The 24174-nt window shown below is 43.9% G+C and overlaps 1 protein-coding gene and 1 long non-coding RNA gene across 32 annotated transcripts in view; one reads left to right on the top strand and one right to left on the bottom strand.

Moving 5' to 3' along the window:
- Nucleotides 1-5238, top strand: part of LOC108176627 (uncharacterized) — a 70878-nt gene extending 65640 nt beyond the window's left edge. For both annotated transcript variants that reach the window (XR_016236841.1, XR_016236820.1), the window contains exon 3: nucleotides 4986-5238. This is a non-coding gene — a long non-coding RNA (uncharacterized LOC108176627). The remainder of the gene's footprint in view (nucleotides 1-4985) is intronic.
- The window catches only part of TRPM3 (transient receptor potential cation channel subfamily M member 3), a 1000643-nt gene that overhangs the window by 25482 nt on the left and 950987 nt on the right, over nucleotides 1-24174 (bottom strand). For all 30 annotated transcript variants that reach the window (XM_089336758.1, XM_089336764.1, XM_070050833.2 and 27 more), the window contains one exon: nucleotides 31-181. In XM_089336758.1, the coding sequence (XP_089192884.1) occupies nucleotides 31-181 (151 nt within the window). The remainder of the gene's footprint in view (nucleotides 1-30; nucleotides 182-24174) is intronic.

Below are 24174 nucleotides of genomic sequence, written 5' to 3'. Positions count from 1 at the left end.
GCCAAGCACTCTGACGAAGGACACACTCACTTGAAGACGGCAATGAGGAGGTTGACCAGCAGGATGTTTGCCACCAAGAGGTAGCAGGCCATGATGGCCGGCACAATCCAAGCTCCTGTCTTGCAAGGAGGCAGCTGGATTATTTTTCCATCCTCTCGGGTCTCATTCTGTCCGCAGGGAGCTGGAGGAAGTGACAAAGGCAGGAAGTAAGAAACCGTGGCTATTTGATGTAAAAAAGAGGGAGCGGGGAAGCTGGCCTGAATGAGGGTTTTACATGGAAGAAAGACACAGCCACCTCCAAAGTTCCCCCCAGAAAAGCTGCATGAGTCTCCCAGGAGGCTGCTGTTCAGGCTGCCTTCTCCCTGAATTGTCCTCTGAGCGGGCGGAGCTGCCTGCTTCCTCCCCCGTCTCTTGGTCCTGACACTTTGTGAGGGGGCCCTTGTGCACCTTAGAATGCCTGCTGAGGGCCTTTCTGGGGAGCACACAGGAGCAGGAAGTCCCACTGCCTGGCAAGTTACTTTCAAAATGTGCTGTGCAGGCCCCCAGCCAACAGCTGTAAGAGCAGCGCCATCGCTGGGCTATTGATTGGGAATTAACACCGGGGCAGCAGTTAATTGCTGCAAGAAACAAGCCAGGGCTCGGAGCTAATGATTTGCCGTCGCAGCGCGGGAGGAACAGCACAGGGCAGCCCGGTGGGAAGTACTTTGAAGGCTTGTCACTCGGTGTTCCTGATACATGGGGTTTCACCTGAGGGTGATTGGGGTGATGGGCCAGGGCCGTGGGGTACCTGCTGCCGGCTTTCTTCCAGGAGCCTTTCCTGTCCAAAACTGTGCTGTTCAGGGCACAGGGGCTAAAACCCAATGGTGGTGAATTAACAGACCAATGGTGTGTGTGTGGGGGGGAGACCTGGAGTGGGGGATGAGGTGAGAGGTGGGATTGGGTCAGTGATGGGTGAATGAGGCCTGCATGGGAGTTCTCTGGCAAGTGCAAAGCAGACAGTGTGGCCCTCAGGTGCCACGGACAGGTGTGGTGGCTCCCCCTCAGGGTGTGTTTCCAACCCTGCTTCTGGGGGATCCCCTGGGAAGATTTAAAAACACCACTGCCCAGCTTTGCTCCAGACAATTGAATCAGTCTCGGTGGGGGTGGGGGGGCAAGCATCATTGCTATGAAGCTTGAGCCCACCTAGCTGGAACATCAGGGCACCAAGGAAAAGATGCCTGTTGGTTCTGCCAGCAGATGACTGGGTACTGGGGCTGGGTGTTTGCCTTTTTTATGGTTGGCATTCTTACGATGGCCCCGACTACCAGCACAGCCCTGCAAGAGGCCCTCATCATTCCCTCCAAGCCCAGTGTGGAAGAACCTTTTTTCAGGATGAAGTCCAAAGTCTGGGGGTTGCTGGCCCAGTGCCACCTCCTGTCGCTCCCCACCTCCCTCTGAACACCAACCAGACTAAGTTTCTTCGTGCCATTCTCAGAAATGCTTTTGCTTCCTGAAGGCCTCTCTAGTGCTCCCACTCCATGCTGCGCTTGGGTGGGTCCCATTCATTTCTTAAAATTTTTAAACATTAATTATATTCATTTATTTATTTGAAGGGTAGAGACAGAGAGAGGGAGAGAAACAGATCTCCCAGCTGATGGTTCACTCCCCCAAATGCCCACAATAGTTAGGACACGGTCAGGAAGGCCAAGAGCCCAGAGTTCAGTCCTGGTCTCCCATGTGACCAGTACACGAGCCAGCACCTGCTGCTTCCCTGGCTGCACATCAGCAGGAAGCTGGAATGGAGGGTGGAATTGGGACTTAGCTCAGGCACTCTGATACGGCATGCAGCATCCTGAGCAGTGGCGTCACCACTGTGCCACAATCATTCTTGAATGCCCATTCAGCCTTCAGAAGCACACAGCTTGCTCTCCACTTTTTTTCCACCTAGGAATGAGGTAGGGATCTTCCTTATCCCAGGGTCCCCCTCTGCTTGCCCCTTTGGGACTCTCATACTGTACTGCCATCACCAATTTACTTGTCCCGCACGAGTTTCCCACTGGGAGAACGGCTCTTCAAGATTTCCCATCACCTGGTTCAATGCCTACTCATAGTACAGCCACCCGCGTCCATCTATGACTGATGTTTGTTGAATGAATAAAGGAGATCCTGCAGGCAAAGTTCGCGGCTGGGCCTTGAGATTCCCCACACCTCCACAGTCCTGCTAGTGGAACGGGCCCATCTCTGAGGGGCGGGGGGCTCCTTCCTTGGGTCCTTTGTAGAAGTCCTCCCTTCACACCGTCAAGAAGTCCTCAAACTCTACCAGACTTCAGGGTCTCTGTTCCCATGTGGCCAGAGGCCTCAGCAGTTACCAGTCAGCTTTTTCTTCCCCTGTGGAGCTTCCCCCATCTGCTCTGACCCCTTCATCCTCTATTCTGCCCTTTCCACTGGCTCCTGCTCAGATCTCCATGGGGAGGCCGACACACAGTGGCAGAAATAATGGCTTGGACTAAGCCATTAAGCTCATCAGTGTTTGCAAAAACAGTCCCTGATCCCCAATCCATTCTGAAATTCCATTCTGAAAAAGCGTAAAATAAACCTGGGAGAGGCAAAGCTCACCTACCTTGCTTTCTGACCTCATATGTTACGTAGTGAACGTCTTCCTTTCCAGCTGAGAGGGGAAACTAGGGTGCTGGTTTCAGGGGACTGTGCACACTTCCATAGGCCTCCAGGTCATGTCATCAGCCTATCTCTAGGTCTCTTGTGCTTCTCTGGCTCATTAAAAGTGCCCCCTCAATTAAAAATTGGACCAGCTTCATATCTTTCTATAAGATTTGGTTTGATATCAGCAGCAGGGGCCCTGGGAACCCTTTGCCAGTCTCTTGGATATCAATTTATTCAAGCTCTCCCTCTACCTTTTATTCATCCCACCTTTACAGAGTTAGTGGTATTAACTTAGTACTTAGGAGCATGCATTATAATTGGTAAGGCCTGGATTCCAATCTTGATTCAAACATTTTCAAGTGATCTGACTTTGGCTTACTCCATGAATTTCAGCTTCCTCATTTGTAAAACGGGGGTAGTTTTAGTCTGAACCATGAACAGTCATCAAGATAAATGATCTGAGCTAATACATGCCAGGCATGTAACTCAGTGTCTGGCATATAGAACTCGAGTAACATCGTCATTAGTATTGCTGTTTTTGTAATTAATAAGACTTAGGTTTCTTGGGTTTAGGGATTGTGTCTTATCTGTTTTGCAGTCACTAAGCACAGCACTTATTCTGCATTTACTGAATTGTTAGAACATGCTGGGTACAGGGCATATTGGGAAGCAAAGAGAAAATTCTTGTTGTCAAGCAACTCACAGTTTCGTAGGGGCACAGAGAGGGAAGAGAACATTGCGTTACTGTGTGGTGTGAGCTCAGATGGGGGTTCAGGGGATGCACTTGTGTTTGAGCTGCTGCAGCGCCTACAGCCTGGGCTACACAGGGCAGCCTGGAAGTCAGGAGTAGCCTGAGGAACATCACCGAGATTCTGCAGCAACAAGTGCAGTGTGGAGGCATCAGATGATCCCTGTGACAGTGATAATGATAATAAAAGTGAATCATTAAGAAACAGCCATCACTTGGTAATGTCAGCAGAGAGAAACCGTGAACATGATGTGTAGCAGTTGGTACAAAACATTGTTGTGTAATGGCTCCTAATGATTCCCTGTTCTGGTGTTTATCTGCAGTAGAAAGCACTATGACTCAGATTTACAGAGGTCTACCATCAGTGAAGATGAACTGGATGCCCTGAGCCCTGAGGAGCAGCAGATTTCAGGATGGAGGACAAATTATCTGGATAGTCATGTGACACCATCCAGTATCTGGGGCTTGTGTTCCCAGGGGGCTGTGTCAGGCTCACACACCCAAGATGGCACATGGGTAGATGTTCAGGGACATGTAGGTTGGTGCTTCCTGTGGGGAGCAGCTCGGACTGGACTGAGTTACTGGAATTAGGACTTATTCTGTGCATCTGCTCTCCCACAACATGGCGCTGGGAGAGAAGAAAACAGCTTCTACACAGCTGCCTCCAGTTCAGCCAATGAGCTGTAGGACTTGCTCCTGATTGGAGGAGAGCAGCGTGCTCGGCGTGTGGGCAGCCGAGTTGGGATTGGCGGAGGAGGACTATAAAGGAGGAGAGAGACGGCATGCACCGGGAACATCTAAGGGGAACACCTGTGCAGCCCCCGAGAGAGCCGGCCGGCGGTGTGCCGCTCCCCTGCGGAAGTGGGGAATGTGGCCAGGGGGAACTGCCCTTCCACGGAGGTGGAAGGGATAGTAGCCAACCCGGGAAGAACCAGCAGCAAACCCGGGGAGGGCCGAGCAGACAAAAGAACAGCGCAGGGTCCTGTGTTGTTCCTCCACGAAGAGGGGGAGCGACATAATGGTGCCGTGACTCGGATATGAAGCCTAGGCAGGGTTTAGTGTCGTTCCTCCACGAAAACGGGGAGCGACATAATGGTGCCGTGACTCGGATATGAAGCCTAGGCAGGGTTTAGTGTTGCTCCTCCACGAAGAGGGGGAGCGACATAATGGTGCCGTGACTCGGATATGAAGCCTAGGCAGGGTTTAGTGTCGTTCCTCCATGAAGAGGGGGAGCGACAGCTTCCTCCTTCCCTATTTTCAGGACCTGATACTTGGGTGATTTTCCTCCCAATCCTTTTGCAAGAAGTGAATGTATCACTATCTTCATACCAAGGGGCATGCTATTTTCTCCCTTTTTTAGATGACAATCAGTGGAGAGTCTCTCTAGTAGATGGTTGGAGATTCCACCTTCTCCACCCTCTGATAAGAGCATCCTGGTGCCCCTCTGGGAAACAACTCCTCTTCCAGTCTTGATCTTAGCCAAAAGGCCAAGAAGCAATCCTCCTTTTCCAGTCTTAACCCAAGAATTCTGGATGTAATGAACCCCAGATCCATGCCTAGGAGAGGATTAATCAGTATGTTTTATCTCCTATTGCAGTGATTGGTTCAGTGATGGACAAGTGACACAGCCTGACCAATAACAGCCAATGAGCATCAGCCCTGGAACTTCAGGAGGAATTGGTATGAAAGTGAAGCTCTCTTTGTAGAATGCGATGTAAGGCTATCAAGTAGAGAGGAGCTGCTTGCGATGGACTCCGTCACAGTGAAGAGAAACTGATTTCTGACCCAGTCACACCTCAAACACTCTTCATTTGTAAGAATAAAAAAAATCTACTTTTTTTCTAAGTTAATTAGAATTGAGTTTCTATCACATGCAATTAAGAGCCTCAGTTAATATCACCCTCACATCTGGCCCCTGTCCAAGCCCAGTAATAAAAGATGTTCACATTTTGGAGACCCTACTCGTGAGAGGCTGCATTGGAGTCTCAGAATAGCATAGAAAGACTGGAAGAGAAACCAGGGCCTGAAATATGACCAGATAACAAGGATGAATCAGTGCCAGAGTTTCAGGAGCCAGAGGCTAGTGTTGTTCCTCAACCTCCTCAAAGCACAAAACAAGTTAAGGGTTCCACGTGGATGAAGCTTAAATTCTGCCAAATTCTGCTTCTGACTCAGACACTCATGATATACACGCAACATATGACCGAATCAGGAGGGCAAGTGCATTTGTGAAACTGTAGTGAGGCACCTGGACACAGTCAGATACCCCTAAAGTGAAGCAAGCATGTTCTAGAAGCTGGCCATAGATAGAATAAGCCACAGAAATGTCATGGTGGGAGAAGGCTCAGAATGAGAAGGCAATATCTTTGCAGCTAAGCTAGAAGGCATCTAGCACTTGGAATTACGATTCTCTATGGCTTAAGTACATGGGTCACACTGACATATAGTGTGGCAGGCAGTTGGAAAAGTTGATTCTGGCGAGCTGATGAGTGGGAACTGGTGACACAGCTCTGGAGTACCTGGATAGGCTGAGCTGTCAGAATCTAGCCAAAGGATGTGGGCCATAGTAAGAAAAGCCACCATTTTCTGTTCTTGTGTGGAGGTTTTGGAGGATAGCCTTCCAATGGTTGGAATTGTTTTCACAAATAAACTTTTATGATAACTAAAATAAGGGTCAACAGGATTCCTTCATAGCGTATAGGCTCCAGGGCACAAGATTTTTGTCCCTTTTGTTCACTCATGAAAATAGCCCATAGAACACTACCTAGCACATGGAGGGGCTCAATAAATATTTGCTCAGTGGATACTACACACCTGCCCTGTGGTGTTGAGTGTTTCTGTAGGAGTTCCACCTGGTCCATGTCACTGGGTCAATGTCTATTTTCCTAGTTCCTTAAGGATCTCGTTGAGTGTCAGTCATCATGACTGGCTCTCAGAGGATAGCTTCTGTGAGAGCAGAAACAGATGGAAACAGTAGATCTTTTTGTTTGGTTTTTGGTGATTGCCCAAGTTGACGTGAGATGCATGCTCTTTGAGCAGATCTCCTATTGAAGGCTGTTGTGTGGATCTGTGTGACAAGCCAGCAAGAATACTCCACCTTGCATCCATGGCGGGCAGACATTCCTCATATTCTTTCCTTCAGACCCAGGATGTGGTCTTAGAATTCTTCTTAAGTTAAGTACAATTAGTAAACTAAAATTGAGACAAGTGATGGGGACCTTTCTCTTGGCTCCTTTAAAAATGGTAATGTAAGGTCTGGAGTGCAAAGTTCTGTCCCTATTTTCCGATCCTCCTCAGGCCCATGTGGACCTGCTTGATCCTGGACCAAAGGTGCCCCAAATTCAAAAAAATAGACTTATACATCCTGCTTCTCTTAGACATTGGCATTTTGATGAGGGATCACCCTGAGAGAGCTGGGGACTTCTCCCATATACATCCTGGGCCACTGGACCCTGCCAACTGTCTATTTTAAAAGGCAGAGTTAAAAATGGGTATGTTCCTGGAAACCACAGAATCTAGCCCTTCCTTTATCTGGGATCTTGAAAAAGGAAAGGATGGGACTGCCATTTGGAGCAGTGGGTTGAGCCATTGCGCGCAACACTGGCATCCCATATGAGCACCATTTCAAGTCCTGGCTGTTCCACTTTGATCCAGCTCCCTGATAATTTGCATGGGAAAGCACTAGAAGATGGCTCAAGTCCTTGAGTCCTTGCAACCTATTTTGGAGATCTGGGTGGAGTTCCAGGCTCCTGTCTTCAGCTTGGTCCATCACAGTCCATTGTGGCCATTTGGGAGGTGAACTGGTGGATGGAAGATCTCTCTAGCTCTGACTCTACCTCTTTTTCTGTAACCATGACTTTAAAATAAATAAATACTTGTTTTTTTTTTTTAAAGGAAAAGTGAAGAGCAGTGGGGATTTGGGAATAAACATCTGTAGAGAGTATAGTGGTTAGCAACCTTCAGACTGGGCAGCACTTGTCACTGGCCATTGCACTGAAGCTTCCTGGTAGCTCCATAAGAACTGTATTGTCCTCATTTTACAGTGGAGAAAACACATGATAAGGGGAATGATGCTTTACCCAGGACCACACATAAGGGATAATGCCAGAACCTTTCCATTCATCCAGACTATGCTATATGTTCCTAAGTTCCTGTTATATGCCAGTGGCAACAGGCACTGGAGAGTGATTACAAAGGAAACAGGGCTACCCTCTCTGTTATGCTGAAGTCTCCTGTATGCACTCTGCTCCACTTCACAGGCCTTTCTAAGGTTGTATTATTCATGATCACGCATTGCATGCTGAAATGCCAGGCCCTGTGCTATGAGCTCCACTTAGCTCATCTTACATTAATCTTTAGAATATTTCAACATTATAGTTATTATTATCCCCATTTGACAGATGAAGAGGCTTAGACAGCTTTAATATCTCTGTCAGGATCTCAGAGCAGGAAGAACAGAGCCAAGATGTCCACACAGCCTGCCGACCATAAAATCTCTTTCCTCTGAGGAAAGAGCCAATACAAGGTTGAGAGGATCCTCAACATGCAAAAATGTAGGGCAGTCTGGCAGATACCTAATTTTTTTCTGGTTCCCATAAACACGAGCTGTTCAGGTCAAGTAACAACTATAAAGAACACTTTTTGATGTTCAGAATGTGAATAAAGAAGGTTCATGTAATAGGTATCAGGCACAGGCATCACTGTCCCATAGATTTAGAGACTCGTCCTTTTGATTTCATCCTATAACATACAGGGAAAGGAATGTCTATTTATTTAATACACACATAAGTTTGTTCACCCAAAATAAGAGAAACACTGACCAATGTTTATTGTAATCAGTATCATCCTTAAAAATATGATGAAGAAGGATATTTCCTCTTCAAGACCATCCTTTCCTATTCTGTGAAAAAGTGTCTCAAAAGCTTATTCCAAATCACAGGTAATGGAATGAGTAGCTTAGTTGAGTATTTTGCTATGTTTATCCTACTTTTATTTTTTAAAAAACATTTATATCATTTTATTTTATTTAAAGGCAAAGTTAGAGAGAAGGAGAGATTGGGAGAGGGAGAGAACTCTTCCATCCTCTGGTTTACTTCCCAAATGGCCTCAATGGCCAGAGCTGCTTCTGTGTCTCCCATGTGGGCACAGGGGCACAAACACTTGAGTTGTCCTCTGCTAGTTTCCCAGGCACATTAGTGGGAGCTGGATAGGAAGTGGAGCAGCTGGGACATGAACCAGTGCCCATATAGGATGCTGGTGCTGCAAGCGACAGCTTTACCCCCATGCCATAATGCTGGTCCTATATTTTTATTTTTAAAGAAAGGATTTTCCAGTAAAAACCCATCATGGACAAATAATGAGACAAAGAAGATTTCTCCACTCCCTTTGAAAATCTATATAGTTTGTCACAGAGGATTTAGAATGTCATTAGCACAGCTCTTGTGGCTTATGTTCCTTGGATGACTTAGATTTGGACAAATCTGCTTTCTGGCCTTGTCCTGTCACCATGCTTCTCTTGGCCAGACAACTAGAAACGTCCTTCTTTGTATGGCTACCTCTTTCTAAAAGCTTCCGTATTTTAAAGTGTTAGATCATGGTAGATTTAGGCAGCGGTTTCCTCTGTGGAAGCATGAGGCAGTTTATATTTCTCTCTAAAGGCAACTGTCAGTGTCCACTAAGGACAGAGGAGAGCAGCGGCGGAGGCTGTTGGAAATCAGGCAAGCCCAGATTCTGCAGAGTGAAAAGCACCTTCCATCAGCTCCCTTCCTCTTCTTTCTTCTCAGGTAAGCTGCTCCCGGCAGTGACATGGCACAGAGGCAACCACTGGAAATCAGCAAGAGACCTTGTTTCTTCCGTCCGTGAATAAGGGCAGTTGGGCCATGGATGTTCCCTTTAGGTGGCACATGAACAGCTCAGGAGTCTGTGGTGACTTTAGCATACAGGAAGGGGACATTAGATAGCACAGAATCAGAAAAAAGTGATGACTTTTTCATGTCTCTCCATCTCTCTGACTCCATCAGAGAGAGAGTGTGTCAGCTTGAGGATGATATTTCTCTAACACTTCTTTCACATTTGGTGCAGTCTGGGGAGGCTGAAGGCTTAAGCATCTGGCAAGAATTTCATAACAATATGGAATTTTCATTCTGTTTATGGTTATCTTCTATTTACAACAAATCACACTGATTTTCAACTTTTGACCACGATAAGTTAAAAAAAAAAAGCTGTTTAAAAAAGAGCCAGTTTTACAATATTAAAGAGTAGAACAGGCCGGCGCCATGGCTCACTTGGCTAATCCTCTGCCTGCGGTGCTGGCACCCTGGGTTCTAGTCCCGGTTGGGGCGCTGGGTACTAGTCCCGGTTGCCCCTCTTCCAGTCCAGCTCTCTGCTGTGGCCCGGGAGTGCAGTGGAGGATGGCCCAAGTGCTTGGGTCCCTGCACCTGCATGGGAGACCAGGAGGAAGTACCCGGCTCCTGGCTTCAGATTGGCACAGCACTGGCCATAGCAGCCATTAAGGGAGTGAACCAATGGAAGGAAGACCTTTCTCTCTGTCTCTCTCACTGTCTATAACTCTCTCTCTCTCTCACTGTCTAACTCTGCCTGGCAAAAAATTGAAAGAAAAAAAAAAGAGAGAAGAACATATGTAACAAAACACAGAATGAGGTATGTGACCAATTAAAGGTTGGGAAATCCTGGAGTAGATGACGTCTAAACTCCATCTATTCCTGATATTCGGTTACTCCATGATTCCATAGAGACCAAAAAAATTCCCAAACTGGATCATGTATCCCATGAGCTAACTGTAGGCTACTTGTAGAAATCCTATTCTTTCTGCACCAGCCAAAAAGCAAACAAACAAGTAGCCACCAGCATTGCAAGACATGGAACTCAGCCATACCTTAGGAGAAAAGTGGGCAACACAGCCTCTGACTCTTGGGAACTACCTTGACTTGAGGTCTGCCTGCTGTTTGCTTGCTTCCTGCTTTGAACTATTCAGAAAGCATGATGAAGTTGGTCAGATTTCATTTTTTAATCCAGTGATTTAGAAAGCAGGATGTCATAAGCCTCAGAATGTTGTTTGTATATTATGGGGTGTTTTGGGACGAAGAGGGAGAGAACTCCCTCTGTTATCTTGGTTTTACTCCTACATTCCTGCTTTCCATATATCTACATTTACATAGAGATAATATTTTCATTTATTTGCTGTTATTTGAGAAAGCTGCAATGCTGTAATATTGGTAGTTTATTATTCTGCATCAGGAATTTGTATCAGAAAGAATTTATATAGATATTACTGAGGGAGGAAATATTGTATACTAGCCTGTTGGACATGCCAGTGAGTTGTTGCCATGATGTGGCCAACTGATTGGATGAACATCCCTAATTTCTCTCTCCTCTTTGTATCCAAGTTCCTTTGCCATGCGATTTTACAGTTTCTTTCATGAAACTGGTGGGATCCATTTCATTGTCCCTTGATTCTGAATTCGGCCATATTGGTTGCTTGATCAATGGGGTATTAGCAAGGATGACCTTGGCCATCACCACGTCAGACACGTCTAAGCTTGCCTGCCAGAGAATGGAACACAGGAGGCTTCTGTACCCAGTAGCTTCTGTTGTTTTGAACTGAGTCTTTTCCAGACCTGAAGAGCCATCCAGGCAATTCGCAGAATTGTTCAATGAATGCTTCTGGCTTTAAGCCACAGAGTTCTGAGGGCTTGTCCTACAGCATTATCAGATCAGTAGATATCTGATTCTCACATTCAACTCCCCTTGCCCTGCTCACAGCTGGAAGAGGCAGCCTGGGTTCTTCAGGTTGATAAAGCCATTTCCTCATTTCTTCACTCCTCCCCCACCTCACTTCAGGCCACAGCTGGTTGCAGCAGATCTGACCCTTACCCAGGGAGGAGTGAGTGCATTGCATGACCAGTGACTCATCAGACTCTGTCTTTAGAAATTAAACCAAAGTACAGAGACTTTAGTTAGATGATGGCAGACTTTTAATTGAAAGCTTGTATAAAGCCTGACCACGTTGGTCATGTAAAAGTAGAGCAAGTCATTGGACAGAGTGAGATGGGGAGGCAGCAAATGAGAGGGAGAGCAAGGAAGAATGAAACAGATGACTGATTGAGTGACTCTGCAGAGAAGAGGGAAAAGCAGATGAGAGTAGTCATGGCTTCAGATTCTGACTTTCCAAAACCACTTTCGGTGTCGTTACCAGTTGGCTCTCGTCATGCTTGTTTCCTGTCTTTGGATGCCTCTGTGGTATCCTCTTACAGGCTTACAGCCAACCTTTCTTTAACCACTAGTTTGGGTGGTTTAGTTTTCTTGTAATCAACAGTACTGTCTAGTTGCGTCATTAGCACCTACAAGACAATCAGCTGTCCAGAGCAGTAGTTTCGTCAGAGGAGGCCCAGATCCTCAGTGCCGGGAACCCTGGTGTTCGGGGCGGGGGGAGGGGGGGCTGCTGAGAGGGAAGAGCACTCAGGGTCAAGGGTTGGAAGGAGGGAAATAAAAACAATTTCACGCACAATTATACTGAGGAACTATCCATCACCATCATTATACTTCCCTTTTGAGATTTACCTAAACAAAATGGGATTAGATAAACTGCTTTCTTTTCAAACCAGAAAGAACAAACACAGAGAAAAAGTCAAATAAATGATCTGCTCCATTCTAACTCCCGAATGTGATATTCCCATGACTTCTCCTCCAGTGGCAACAATTCAACCTCTTGAGCTATAGGGGCAGAGACAGTTTCCCTTCCACAGCAGGTGCAGGGGAGCTCAGTCTCATTCTCATTGCCTTGATTGTGGAGGGTTTCTTCCCCTGTGGATCCACATCACCTTAGTCTCCATGCTACCTGTGGGGAATATGCTCGTTGTTTTTGTTTAAAACGGGATTGCATGATTTTTCAAAAACCCATACAGCTTCAGGTATTTCTGTTTTTTTTTTTTTAGGGTATTTAATGAGAGAAAAGTCAGGGTCCTGTTTAGGAAGGCGTGTCTCATAAAAAGAAAGCAGCAACCTCACATATAGGCTGTCTGTGCCTGGAAAAATCAGTCCAATGAGCCAGAGAGCACATCTCTCTGAAGATGCACATCAGGGGACGCAAGTGTGTATCAGCCAGAGCAATGATCCAAGGCTCCTGTTGAGTCCCATTGGATGATGCCCAAGGGGTTCTGTGACATCCACAGAAACAATCAATTGGGGCCCTAATGTTTAGGAATTTGTATACAAACCAACACAAATTCCTCCTTTCACTATTTACAAATTCCCTGGAAAGTGGCGATGCAAGAGGCACAGGTAAACTCACAGCTCACCCTCCTAACTCCCATCTCCTGGGCATACTTCCCTCTTGGTGCCCTCCCAGGCCTCCCTGCCTGCCCTTCTTTGTTTACTATTTAATCGTTGACCTTTTGCCCTCCAACTGATGCTCCACAAACAGCAAAGAATCCAGATTATATACAGGCCATGTTCTACTTAGCACCCATCTCACTGTTGGCAGGCTCCTATTTCAGTGCCTAGAACTTGCTATTGTGTTGTGACTATGAATCCAACTGTATGCTGAATTATACAGTTATTATAATAAATTACACACTGTTATTATAAAATGGGTGACAGTACATCCTTGTACAGTGGATCAACAAACATTTTTCTTTCTGAGAGCAACCCTGGCACATGTCAGTTAAAATCAAATAAATAAACATTTTCATCTTGACAGATTTGTCTGTTAAAACAATAAACTCAGATGCCAACCAAATGGAGAAGTGGAATGGGGGCATAGAAGGAGGGAAGGGTGGAAAAAGGCATTTTGCTTTTCATCATGGTTTGAGTATTTAAAATGGTCACGTTGTCTTACATTTCCTGTTTTGGTAGCTGATCCACACTGATGTGCCTCATTAAATCATTTCTCAAAGTCATTAGATGTAAGGCACTAATATTGAATGGGTCAGTATGAGACCAGATCTTCTGTCTTGTCATCTGAGTGTTACTGGGTAAGCTCATGGTGGCATCTGAGTCTCAGGTTCCTTATCGCTAAGCCTGGTATAACAATGATGATAGAAATCATATAAATGATGATGAACCATGCTCGTTTCCCTCACTGTTCATCCAACAAGTATTCACTGAGCTTCTAATATGGGCCGGGCACTGTTGTTAAATGCTTGGGATACACCAGTGAACAAAACATCAAAGATTCCTCCCCTTCCACTGTCTCCACTGTGGAAGGATGGTGGTAAGGGCCAGTGGAGGTAGCAGATGGGCAGGACACAGACAACGGCATAACAAGTAAATGAAGGGGAGCATCAGGAGGTGGTGCGCGCTGTGGGAGAACACAGAATGCAGAGTAGGTCAAGAGGGATCAGGAGTGTGTGTGCGGTGGGTGCAAGGTGACATCAAGAAGCAAGATCAAACCAAGTGTCCAAGCTTCTATGAGGGGGTTGGCCAAGAGGTTCTCTTGGAAGGTGCTCCAAGCACTGCTGGAGCAGAGGCCCAGAGGTGGGAGGTGCCTGCCGAGTACTGTGAACATGAGAAGGTCCCTGGCTGAAGCAATGCTGGGGAGAATGCTGGAAGTGGGCAGAGCACGAAGGAGTTGGCGGGGGCCTCCTCTAGGGCTTTGGAAAAACCTCAGAGGGTCAAACCAGACTCCAAGGCGGTAATCACACAACATTGTCTCCCATGATTGGGTTATGGAGGAAACTGACTAATTCTTTCATCCATTCCAACTCCTGCCTGATGGGTTCTTGAATACCACCCAAACCCGCTCTTGACTTCTGTTTCCCCCCCAGGAGGTCTGCAATGCAGGGAGGAAGGCCCTGTACCCAGTGGGAGAACTGAAGACTGCTGGATTTGGATCCTCTGCGGCTTGCAGCAGTGACTCTCAGATTTTTTTTTAATATCCAGCCAAAATAAAGAAATGGAGGGAGTAATGAAAACGAGTGCCAGGGCACATGCAGGCTTTCCAGAACCCCACCCGCACGCCCAGCTCCCCTGCTTTTATTGGCCAAACAGCCATCTGCCGAGGGAAGGTGATTTCTAATCTGATTTGAACAAAATCGACTTTTATGGATAGATGAAAGCCTCACAATATGAGGTTTGGGGAAAGGAACAGGTTCTTATTGATGATCTCAGAGCACAAAGCCAGTTTTTCTCACTGTGGCTCTACTCCTCGGTGATTGCTGCTTAGCACAACCTGCTGTGGCAGGGAACAAGAAGCTTGGGTACAGGCAAAATCTCTCCACTGCTGAAGTACTGTAAGCGTTCCCAAGGCAGCAAACCCAAGCCCAGGCTGTAGCCACCAGTTGGTTTAGAATTTTTCTAGACAGTTTTGCTGTGTGTATCCATTGTAAAGTATATGATGGGAAAGGATATATTTAATGTCTCATCTCCCTGCTTTATGAAGATAAGAAGGTGTTCCTTTTTTATTTCTTTAAAATGAAATGGATAGTTTACAGAAAAATTTGTATTTTTGTTTTTAGGCCTGCGAACACACACTCCCCAAAGATTGATTCAGTTGATAATCTTTATTGCAATGTTTGAAAATAAGATGGCTTTACTTTGCCATTGTACAAACACTCCAAAGTACAAACTGATGACTGGTGAAAGCTGACCTGCATTTATTTGTTAAGATATGGTTAGGGTTGCTGTTGTGGCACAGTGGGTTAAGTCACTGCCTGGGACACCTACACCCCATACTGGAGTGCTTGGGATGGAGTCCCACCTCTGCGTCTGAGCCTTCTGCTAATGAGTCTGGCAGGCAGTGCACGATAGTCCAAGTACTTGGGTTCCTGCTGCCCACTTGAGAAACCCAGATGGAGTTCCTGGCTTCTGACTTTGGCCTGGTCTAGCCCTGATTATTACTGATATTTAGGGAGTGAACCAGCAGTTGGAGATCTCTCTCTCTTCTCTCCTCTCTTTCTTTCTTTCTTTCTTTCTCTCTTTCCTTCCCTCCCCCTTCCCTTCCTGTCATTCTGTGATTCAAATAAATAAAAATAATTTTAAAAAGATATTATCCTCACATTTTTAATAAGCTAATTCTTCATGCAGCTCTACTCTGGACAATGTTGTGTGAGCAGCATTTCCTTGGCCAAGTTGGTCTGAATAGACCTGTGGGAAAATTCTAAAACTAAACCACAAGCAGTATAAAAACTGGCTAGTTTCTGGGTCATCCAAAGAAAGGAAGCAAAGCAGGCTTTTTCCACTTTTACTCCTTGCCTAATTGTGAAACAAAAACCATTAGCTGGGCTCTGATTGGATAATGGTGGGTGAAAACTTGGGGAGCCTACAAAAGAATGTTGCCTTCCTTTCTCCACATTATGGGTTACTATTTATGAAAGATTATTTATTTATTGAGAAGAGGGGAGAGAGAGTGTGCACATACTTCTGTCATCTGTTCTACTCCCCAAATGCCTGCAACAGCTGGGACTGGGCCAGGGCCAAAGCCTAGAGCCAGGAGCTAGGAATGTAATCCAGGTCTCCCTTGTGAGTGTCAGGAACAAATTACTTGACCCATCACCACTGCCTCCCAGGGCCCACATTTGTAGGAAGCTGGAATCAGGAGCCAGAGCCAGGAATTGAGCTCAGGCACTTTCATGTGGGATGTGAGCATCTAAACTCTGAGTTAAATACCTGCTTCCTGTGTAACTATGTAGTAAAAGTGGGTGGTTAGTGCTCTGGCTCTGTGCTGCATTCTCAGTGATCACACAAAGACATACATGCACACACAAAATACATATACAGGAGAGAAAGAAGAGAGGTGAATGAGGGAGAGAGAGGAGAACTTAGAAAAAGTTACAGGGTCAAGTCTAGCTTGACTGCTAAGTTAGCTAATAGCATATCAAGAAGCAACCTCAGGAAGCCAGTTTTGTGGCATAGCAGGTTAAGCTGCCACTACTGCTGGCATCCCATATAGGCACCAGTTCAAGCCCCGACTGCCCCACTTCCAATCCAGCTCCCTGCTAATGTGCCTGGAAAACAATGGAAGATGTCCCAAGTCTTTTGGCCCCTGAACCGATGTGGAAGACATGGATGAATCTCCTGGCTCTTGGCTTTGGACTGGTCCAGCCCCAGCGATTGCTGGCATTTGAGGAGTGAACCACAGATGAAAGATCTCTCTCTGTCTATCTCTCCCTCTCTCTCTAAATAACTCTGCCTTTCAAACAAATAAAATAAATCTTAAGAGCTCCAAGTTTAAAAAAAAAAAAAGAATTCTGTCTCTGTTTCTCCCTCCCTCTGTAACTCTTTCAATTAAAATAAACATTTTTTTGAAAAAAAAAAAAGACAAGTTATAGAGAAAAACTTGCCATCTGCTTTGTGTCTGTACAAGTTAGCATGTCCTATCATGGCTCGAGTGAACAATTATCACTCTCAGTCTACCAGATATTGACTTTACATCATCTTAATTAGAGTTGCTTCTTACACAGGGATTTGGTTATAGTCAGTTCACACATTCAATGTATGCATGAGCATACTTTTTTTTTTTTTAAGATTTATTAAAAAAAATCTTCCCAGGGCCGAGCCAGGCCAAAGCCAGCAGCCAGGAGCTTCCTCCAGGTCTCCCACAAGGGTGACAGGGGCCCAAGCACTTAGGCCATCTTCTGATGCTTTCCCCAGGCCAATAGCAGGGAGCTGGATCGAAAGTGGAGCAGCCAGGACTCAAACCAATGCACATATGGGATGTCAGCATTGCAGGCAGTGGCTTAACCAGCTAAGCCACAAGGCTGGCCCCAGATTCTACCATCCTAACTACCATATTGTGCTATTTCTCGTGCTGATGGATTTGAGAGTTATTTAATAGCAAGATGGTTTGAATGTCCGGATATCTGCATTTATTTATTTATTTATTTATTTTTGACAGGCAGAGTGGACAGTGAGAGAGAGAGAGAGACAGAGAGAAAGGTCTTCCTTTGCCGTTGGTTCACCCTCCAATGGCCGCCGTGGCCGGCGCGCTGCAGCCGGCGCACCGCGCTGATCCGATGGCAGGAGCCAGGAGCCAGGTGCTTTTCCTGGTCTCCCATGGGGTGCAGGGCCCAAGCACTTGGGCCATCCTCCACTGCACTCCCTGGCCACAGCAGAGAGCTGGCCTGGAAGAGGGGCAACCGGGACAGAATCCGGCGCCCCGACCGGGACTAGAACCCGGTGTGCCGGCGCCGCTAGGCGGAGGATTAGCCTAGTGAGCCGCGGCGCCGGCCCCGGATATCTGCATTTAGACTTTTATTGTGTTCCATTTTTTTCTCAGGAACAGTGGCTCTCAAATGGCAATGACCATTAGTAAGTCTCTTTGCATGTCATGAAGACTTTTGAGGTTAAGGTGATCATAATGATTTCGGCCAACATGAACACTTTTGGACCATATCTATGTAGGTAATACATTCAATATAAATGGATATATATAATAAATTATATCTAATATATATATAATAAATTATATCACCAAAAATATAACAAAACAAACTAAAAGGCCCAGTTTCTATTTTACTTATTGTCAAATAGTACCTTTTGAAAAGAGTAAACTGATACTGTCTGCCAGAGGGATAAACAGTTTTAGGGTAGGAAGGATTGTTTATAGTGTTTTGGACAAGGTGATTCGTCCCACAGGCTCAAGGACTCAGAAAAGCCCTGTTTGGGTCTTGTTTATTCTTTTTTATTTGGGGGGGGGGTTCTTGTTTACTCTGTGTCTGTTTTTGACTGTGGCGATGGAGACCTCTCCATCAACTAGACAGTAGAGACAGGCTCAAGAACAAGCTGTTTGCTTAGGCACTGCTATTTGTAGCTACTCTGACCAGTCGCACTACTTTGACAGTTTCCTTTAGCATAGTAGGATTGGATTTGCAGTGGGACCTCTATTGAGAAGACGTTAAGGCTTATATAAGCAATGAACAAAGCAGAATATTGTTTTCTGTGTGTTGTGAAGAATAGTCTATTATTTCATGTTACTAAGTGATTGAAGGAACTGGTTATATCAACGGTTGCCATGGATATGTGCTGCTCCAACTGGTCCCAGGTTATAATAGAAATTAGCACTGTTGAATTTAGGAATATCAAGCTAGGGGATTTGGTTTTATTATCTGGTGGAAGTCTGTGTGTTAGCATCTGAGACCAATCAAGTTGTTCGCAATCATGTTTACGGGCTTCAAAATCCACGATGTGGATTTGCTCCCACAGAATAATAACATCAATGTTAATATAAGGCCAAGTGGGCAAAACAGTGCCAATATCTTCATTGCAGTGCTCTCTTCATTTAATTGATAAATTGATTCTCTCTTTTCTCCTCCCCCTTCCTCTCCTTCTTCCTCCCCACAACCCAGTCTGAGTTATATTTCCATTGAATTGAGCCAGAATATTGATCCATGAGCAATGGTTCAAGGGAATTAATTTGCCATGTTTTGAGATTTAAAGAGATAAATTTAAGGATGTTTCTATCTCTGTGTGCATCCTGGTGCTCAGGATTGGAGTTACTTTAGATTCTGGGGCTCTGTGTTTGTGGAGAATATTCTTGCTAGGCACTAGATGCTAGACTAATTTAAGATATTATACACATGTAAAAATAGTAGAGTTGTATTTTTAAAAATTCTGTAATTCAGATTTTTTTGCTAATTCAGATTCATCTGGTAGTTAGACTTGTAAAATTTTGGATCACTTTATTCAGTGATATTTTAAAAGTAGATTTGCTGAAGAGTAACATTCAGTTATTTTTTCCTCTTTATCTGAGAGAATCTATGCAAATTAAGTATACTGATATTATGACATGACCCCTAACTACTAAATAAAGCAGATCCAAGTAGAAAACTTCTATTGAATGGCTAGAAAATCATTTGAGAGTAGAGAGAAGCTACTCAATTGCACATAAAATCCTTAGTGCCAAATATCTCCAAGATGGGAACACTAAGTACCTTCTGTACCCCATTTTTCAAACTTCACATTCTCTCTCTTTTTTCCCTTTTACTCTATTGGCTTTCATTTCCTTGCTTGATTTTGAAGAGATCATGAGATAATTTTTTATTCTGGTTGAGAATGATATCAGTCATTCTGAACTGGCCAGAAAATATGTCTCCTCCGTGGGTATCCCGCCCAACTGAAAGCCTTAAGCAACTGCTCAGAGGTTTAATAGGAAAAGTTCATTCTCTCCAAAGTCAAGGATTGTCTCAGTCCAAGTTCCACCATGTCTGCAAACTCACAGGAGACAGAGAACAGAGGACCCCAGCTCTGGAGCCAGGCAGCATGGGTTCCAATCCCAGCTTAGCTACTTGTTGACTGTGTGGCTTTTGGCAGGTTAAGTTCCCTGGGCCTATATTTCTTGAGCCACCAGTTGGGTGCTTCAAGAGTTCTATTGAGAGGATGAATGATGGGGTGATGTGTGCAAAGCTTTTGTACATTGCCTGGCATATTTGGAGCATTCAGTCAATGCCGAAGGCTCACATCCCAGGCATCTGAGCCAGTTGCTGGGGTTCAAAGTCTGGCTCTGCTTTTCAGTAACTTTCATCTTAGGCAAATTACTGATTGGGTCTAATATGAACCATATGGATTTCTTGAGGATGGACCATTTTTGACCTACAAAAATGACATTTCATAGATTCAACCTAATACCCAGGTAATATTCTCTGTGCCTCAGTTTCTTTACCTAGCAAAAATAGAGGCAAGAATCCAATCCTACCTCACAGGATTATTATGGGTATGAAATGAGTTAGCATTTATAAAACATGTAGGGCAGGCTTGATATATAGACAGTGCTATTTAAGTACCTGCTCTTATTACTCTCACATATCATTACTACCTGACACAAACTTTTCCCAAGAATAGCTTGCTTATTAACCTCTTTTTGCATCTGTCAATCAGATTTCCTGTGTTGTCTTCAGTATCTCTCTGCTCCTTCAAAGCTTGGTCCCAATTCGTCCAATTGACCTGCCCACTCCATTTCCCCCATTTCTAATCTCCTGGAATTTACACATTCACAAAGGACATGATCTTTTATGTTAGCTGGGGGTAGTTCCTGTTGTCTTTGCCTTCTTTATATTTTTGCCCTAGAGTGGGTCAGGGATCCAATGTGTTTTTTTTTTTTTCTGATTTAATTGTGTCTTTCTCATGTAATGGCTAGTTTATATCTTTAGAAAAATTCCTTGAGTTATATGAAAATGTGGGGTCCCTAATGTCTTTCCATGTTTTTAAAAAAGACTTTTAAAAATCTTGATTAATTTTAGATTTATAAAATGTTTGGAAATTAGTACAGAGAATCCCTGGATACCCATTACCCAGTCTCCATTAATGATGGAGGATTCTATAACTGCTGATTTGCCTTAAGCAAGAGATTTACATGTATAGTTCACTATTCAAGCATCACAATTCTCTAGGATTGACCACATAGTAGGCCATAAAGCAATTCTCAACAAATTCAAAAGAATTAGAGTCATATGATGCAGCTTCTCAGACCATAGTGGAATGAAATTGGAAATTAGCAACTCAGGAATCCCTAGAGCATATGCAAACACATGGAGATTGAACAACATGCTCCTGAATGAACACTGGGTCATAGAAGAAATCAAAAGAGAAATCAAAAACTTTCTGGAAGTAAATGAGGACAACAGCACAACATATCAAAACTTATGGGATACAGCAAAAGTAGTGTTAAGAGGAAAGTTTATAGCCATAGGTGCCTACATCAAGAAATTGGAAAAGCACCAAATAGATGAGCTTTCAATGCATCTCAAGGATCTAGAAAAACTGCAGCAAACCAGACCCAAATCTAGTAGGAGAAGAGAAATAATTAAAATCATAGAAGAAATCAATAGGATTGAATAAAAAATTACAAAAATTCAGCCAAACGAGGAGCTGGGTTTTTGAAAAAATAAACAAAATTGACACCCATTGGCCCAACTAACTAAAAAAAGAAAAGAAAAGACTCAAATCAATAAAATCAGAGATGAAAAAGGAAACGTAACAACAGACACCACAGAAATAAAAAGAATCATCAGAAATTACTACAAGGAATTGTATGCCAGCAAACAGGGAAATATATTAGAAATGGATAGATTCCTGGACACATGCAACCTACCTAAATTGAACCAGGAAGACATAGAAAACTTAAACAGACCTATAACTGAGTCAGAAATTGAAACAGTAATAAAGGCCCTCCCAACAAAGAAAAGCCCAGGACCAGATGGATTCACTGCTGAATTCTACCAGACATTTAAAGAAGAACTAACTCCAATTTTTCTCAAACTATTCAGAACAATCAAAAAAGAGGGAATCCTCCCAAATTCTTTCTATGAAGCCACCATCACCTTAATTCCTAAGCTGGAGAAAGATAAGCAGAGAAAGAGAATTACAGACCAATATCCCTGATGAACATAGATGCAAAAATCCTCAATAAAATACTGGCCAATAGAATGCAACAACACATCAGAAAGATCATTCACCCAGACCAAGTGGGATTTATCCCTGGTATGCAGGGATGGTTCAATGTTTGCAAATCAATCAATGTGATGCACCACATTAACAGACAGCAGAAGAAAAACCATATGGTTATCTCAATAGATGCAGAGGAAGCATTTGATAAAATACAACATCCTTTCATGGTTAAAACCCTAAGCAAATTGGGTATGGAAGGAACATTCCTCAATACAATCAAAGCAATTTATGAAAAACCCTCGGCCAGCATCCTATATTGAATGAGGAAAAGTTGGAAGCATTTCCACTGAGATCTGGTACCAGACAGGGATGCCCACTCTCACCACTGCTATTCAATATAGTTCTGGAAGTTTTAACCAGAGCTATTAGGCAAGAAAAAAAAAATTAAAGGGATACAAATTGGGAAGTAAGAAGTCAAACTATCCCTCTTTGCAGATGATATGATTCTTTATTTAGGGGATCCAAAGAACTCTACTAAGAGACTATTGGAACTCATAGAAGAGTTTGGCAAAGTAGCAGGATATAAAATCAATACAGAAAAATCAACCGCCTTTGTATACACAGGCAATGCCACAGCTGAGAAAGAACATCTAAGATCAATCCCATTCACAATAGCCACAAAAACAATCAAATACCTTGGAATAAACTTAACCAAGGACGTTAAAGATCTCTACGATGAGAATTACAAAATAAAGAAAGAAATAGAAGAGGATATCAAAAAATGGAAAAATCTTCCATGCTCATGGATTGGAAGAATCAATATCATCAAAATGTCCATTCTCCCAAAAGCAATTTATAGATTCAATGCGATACCAATCAGAATACTGAAGACATTCTTTTCAGATCTTCAAAAAATGATGTTGAAATTCATATGGAGACACAGGAGACCTCAAATAGCTAAAGCAATCTTGTACAACAAAAACAAAGCCGGAGGCATCACAATACCAGATTTCAGGGCATACTACAGGGCAGTTGTAATCAAAACAGCATGGTACTGGTACAGAAACAGATGGATAGACCATTGGAACAGAATAGAAACACCAGAAATGAATCCAAACATCTACAGCCAACTTATATTTGATCAAGGATCCACAACCAATCCCTGGAGTAAGAACAGTCTGTTCAATAAATGGTGCTGGGAAAATTGGATTCCCACGTGCAGAATCATGAAGCAAGACCCCTACCTTACACCTTACACAAAAATCCACTCAGCATGGATTAAAGACCTAAATCTACAAACTGACACCATCAAGTTATTAGAGAGCATTAGAAAAACCCTGCAAGATATAGGTACTGGCAATGACTTCTTGGAAAATACCCCAGAAGCACAGGCAGTCAAAGCCAAAATTAACTTTTGGGATTGCATCAAACTGAGAAGTTTCTGTACTGCAAAAGAAACAGGAAAGTGAAGAGGCAACCAACAGAATGGGAAAATATATTTGAAACTATGCAACAGATAAAGGGTTGATAACCAGAATCTACAAAGAGATCAAGAAATTCCACAACATCAAAACAAACAACCCACATAAGAGATGGGCCAAGGACCTCAATAGACATTTTTCAAAAGAGGAAATCCAAATGGCCAACAGGCACATGAAAAAATGTTCAGGATCACTAGCAATCAGGGAAATGCAAATCAAAACCACAATGAGGTTTCACCTCACCCTGGTGAGAATGGCTCACATTCAGAAATCTACCAACAACAGATGCTGGCAAGGATGTGGGGAAAAAGGGACACTAACCCACTGTTGGTGGGAATGCAAACTGGTAAAGCCACTATGGAAGTCAGTCTGGAGATTCCTCAGAAACCTGAATATAACCCTACCATTCAACCCAGCCATCCCACTCCTTGGAATTTACCCAAAGGAAACTAAATTGGCAAACAAACAAGCTATCTGCACCTTAATGTTTATTACAGCTCAATTCACAATAGCTAAGACCTGGAATCAACCTAAATGCCCATCAACAGTGGACTGGATAAAGAAATTATGGGATATGTACTCTATAGAATACTATGCAGCAGTAAAAAAAATGAAATCTGGTCATTTGCAACAAAATGGAGGAATCTGGAAAACATCATGCTGATTGAATTAAGCCAGTCCCAAAGGGACAAATATCATATGTTCTCCCTGATCGGTGACAACTAACCGAGCATCAAAAAGGAAACCTGGTGAAGTGAAATGGACACTATGAGAAACAATGACTTGATCAGCCCTTGTCATCACTGTTGATGTACAATTCAATACTTTATCCCTTTTAGTATTTTTTTTGTTCTACTTAATATTATTGGTTGAGCTATGTAATTAACACACAATTATTCTTAGGTGTTTAAAGTTAACTGAAAAGTGATCTCTGTTAAATATAATAGTAGTAATAAGAGAGGGTAG

This window comes from Oryctolagus cuniculus, chromosome 1, assembly GCF_051225735.1.
Source record: "Oryctolagus cuniculus isolate XC-2025 breed Fujian yellow rabbit chromosome 1, ASM5122573v1, whole genome shotgun sequence".
Lineage (NCBI taxonomy): Eukaryota > Metazoa > Chordata > Mammalia > Lagomorpha > Leporidae > Oryctolagus > Oryctolagus cuniculus.
The sequence above is the reverse complement of the archived record's forward strand: the minus strand, read 5'-3'. Positions and strand labels throughout refer to the sequence as shown.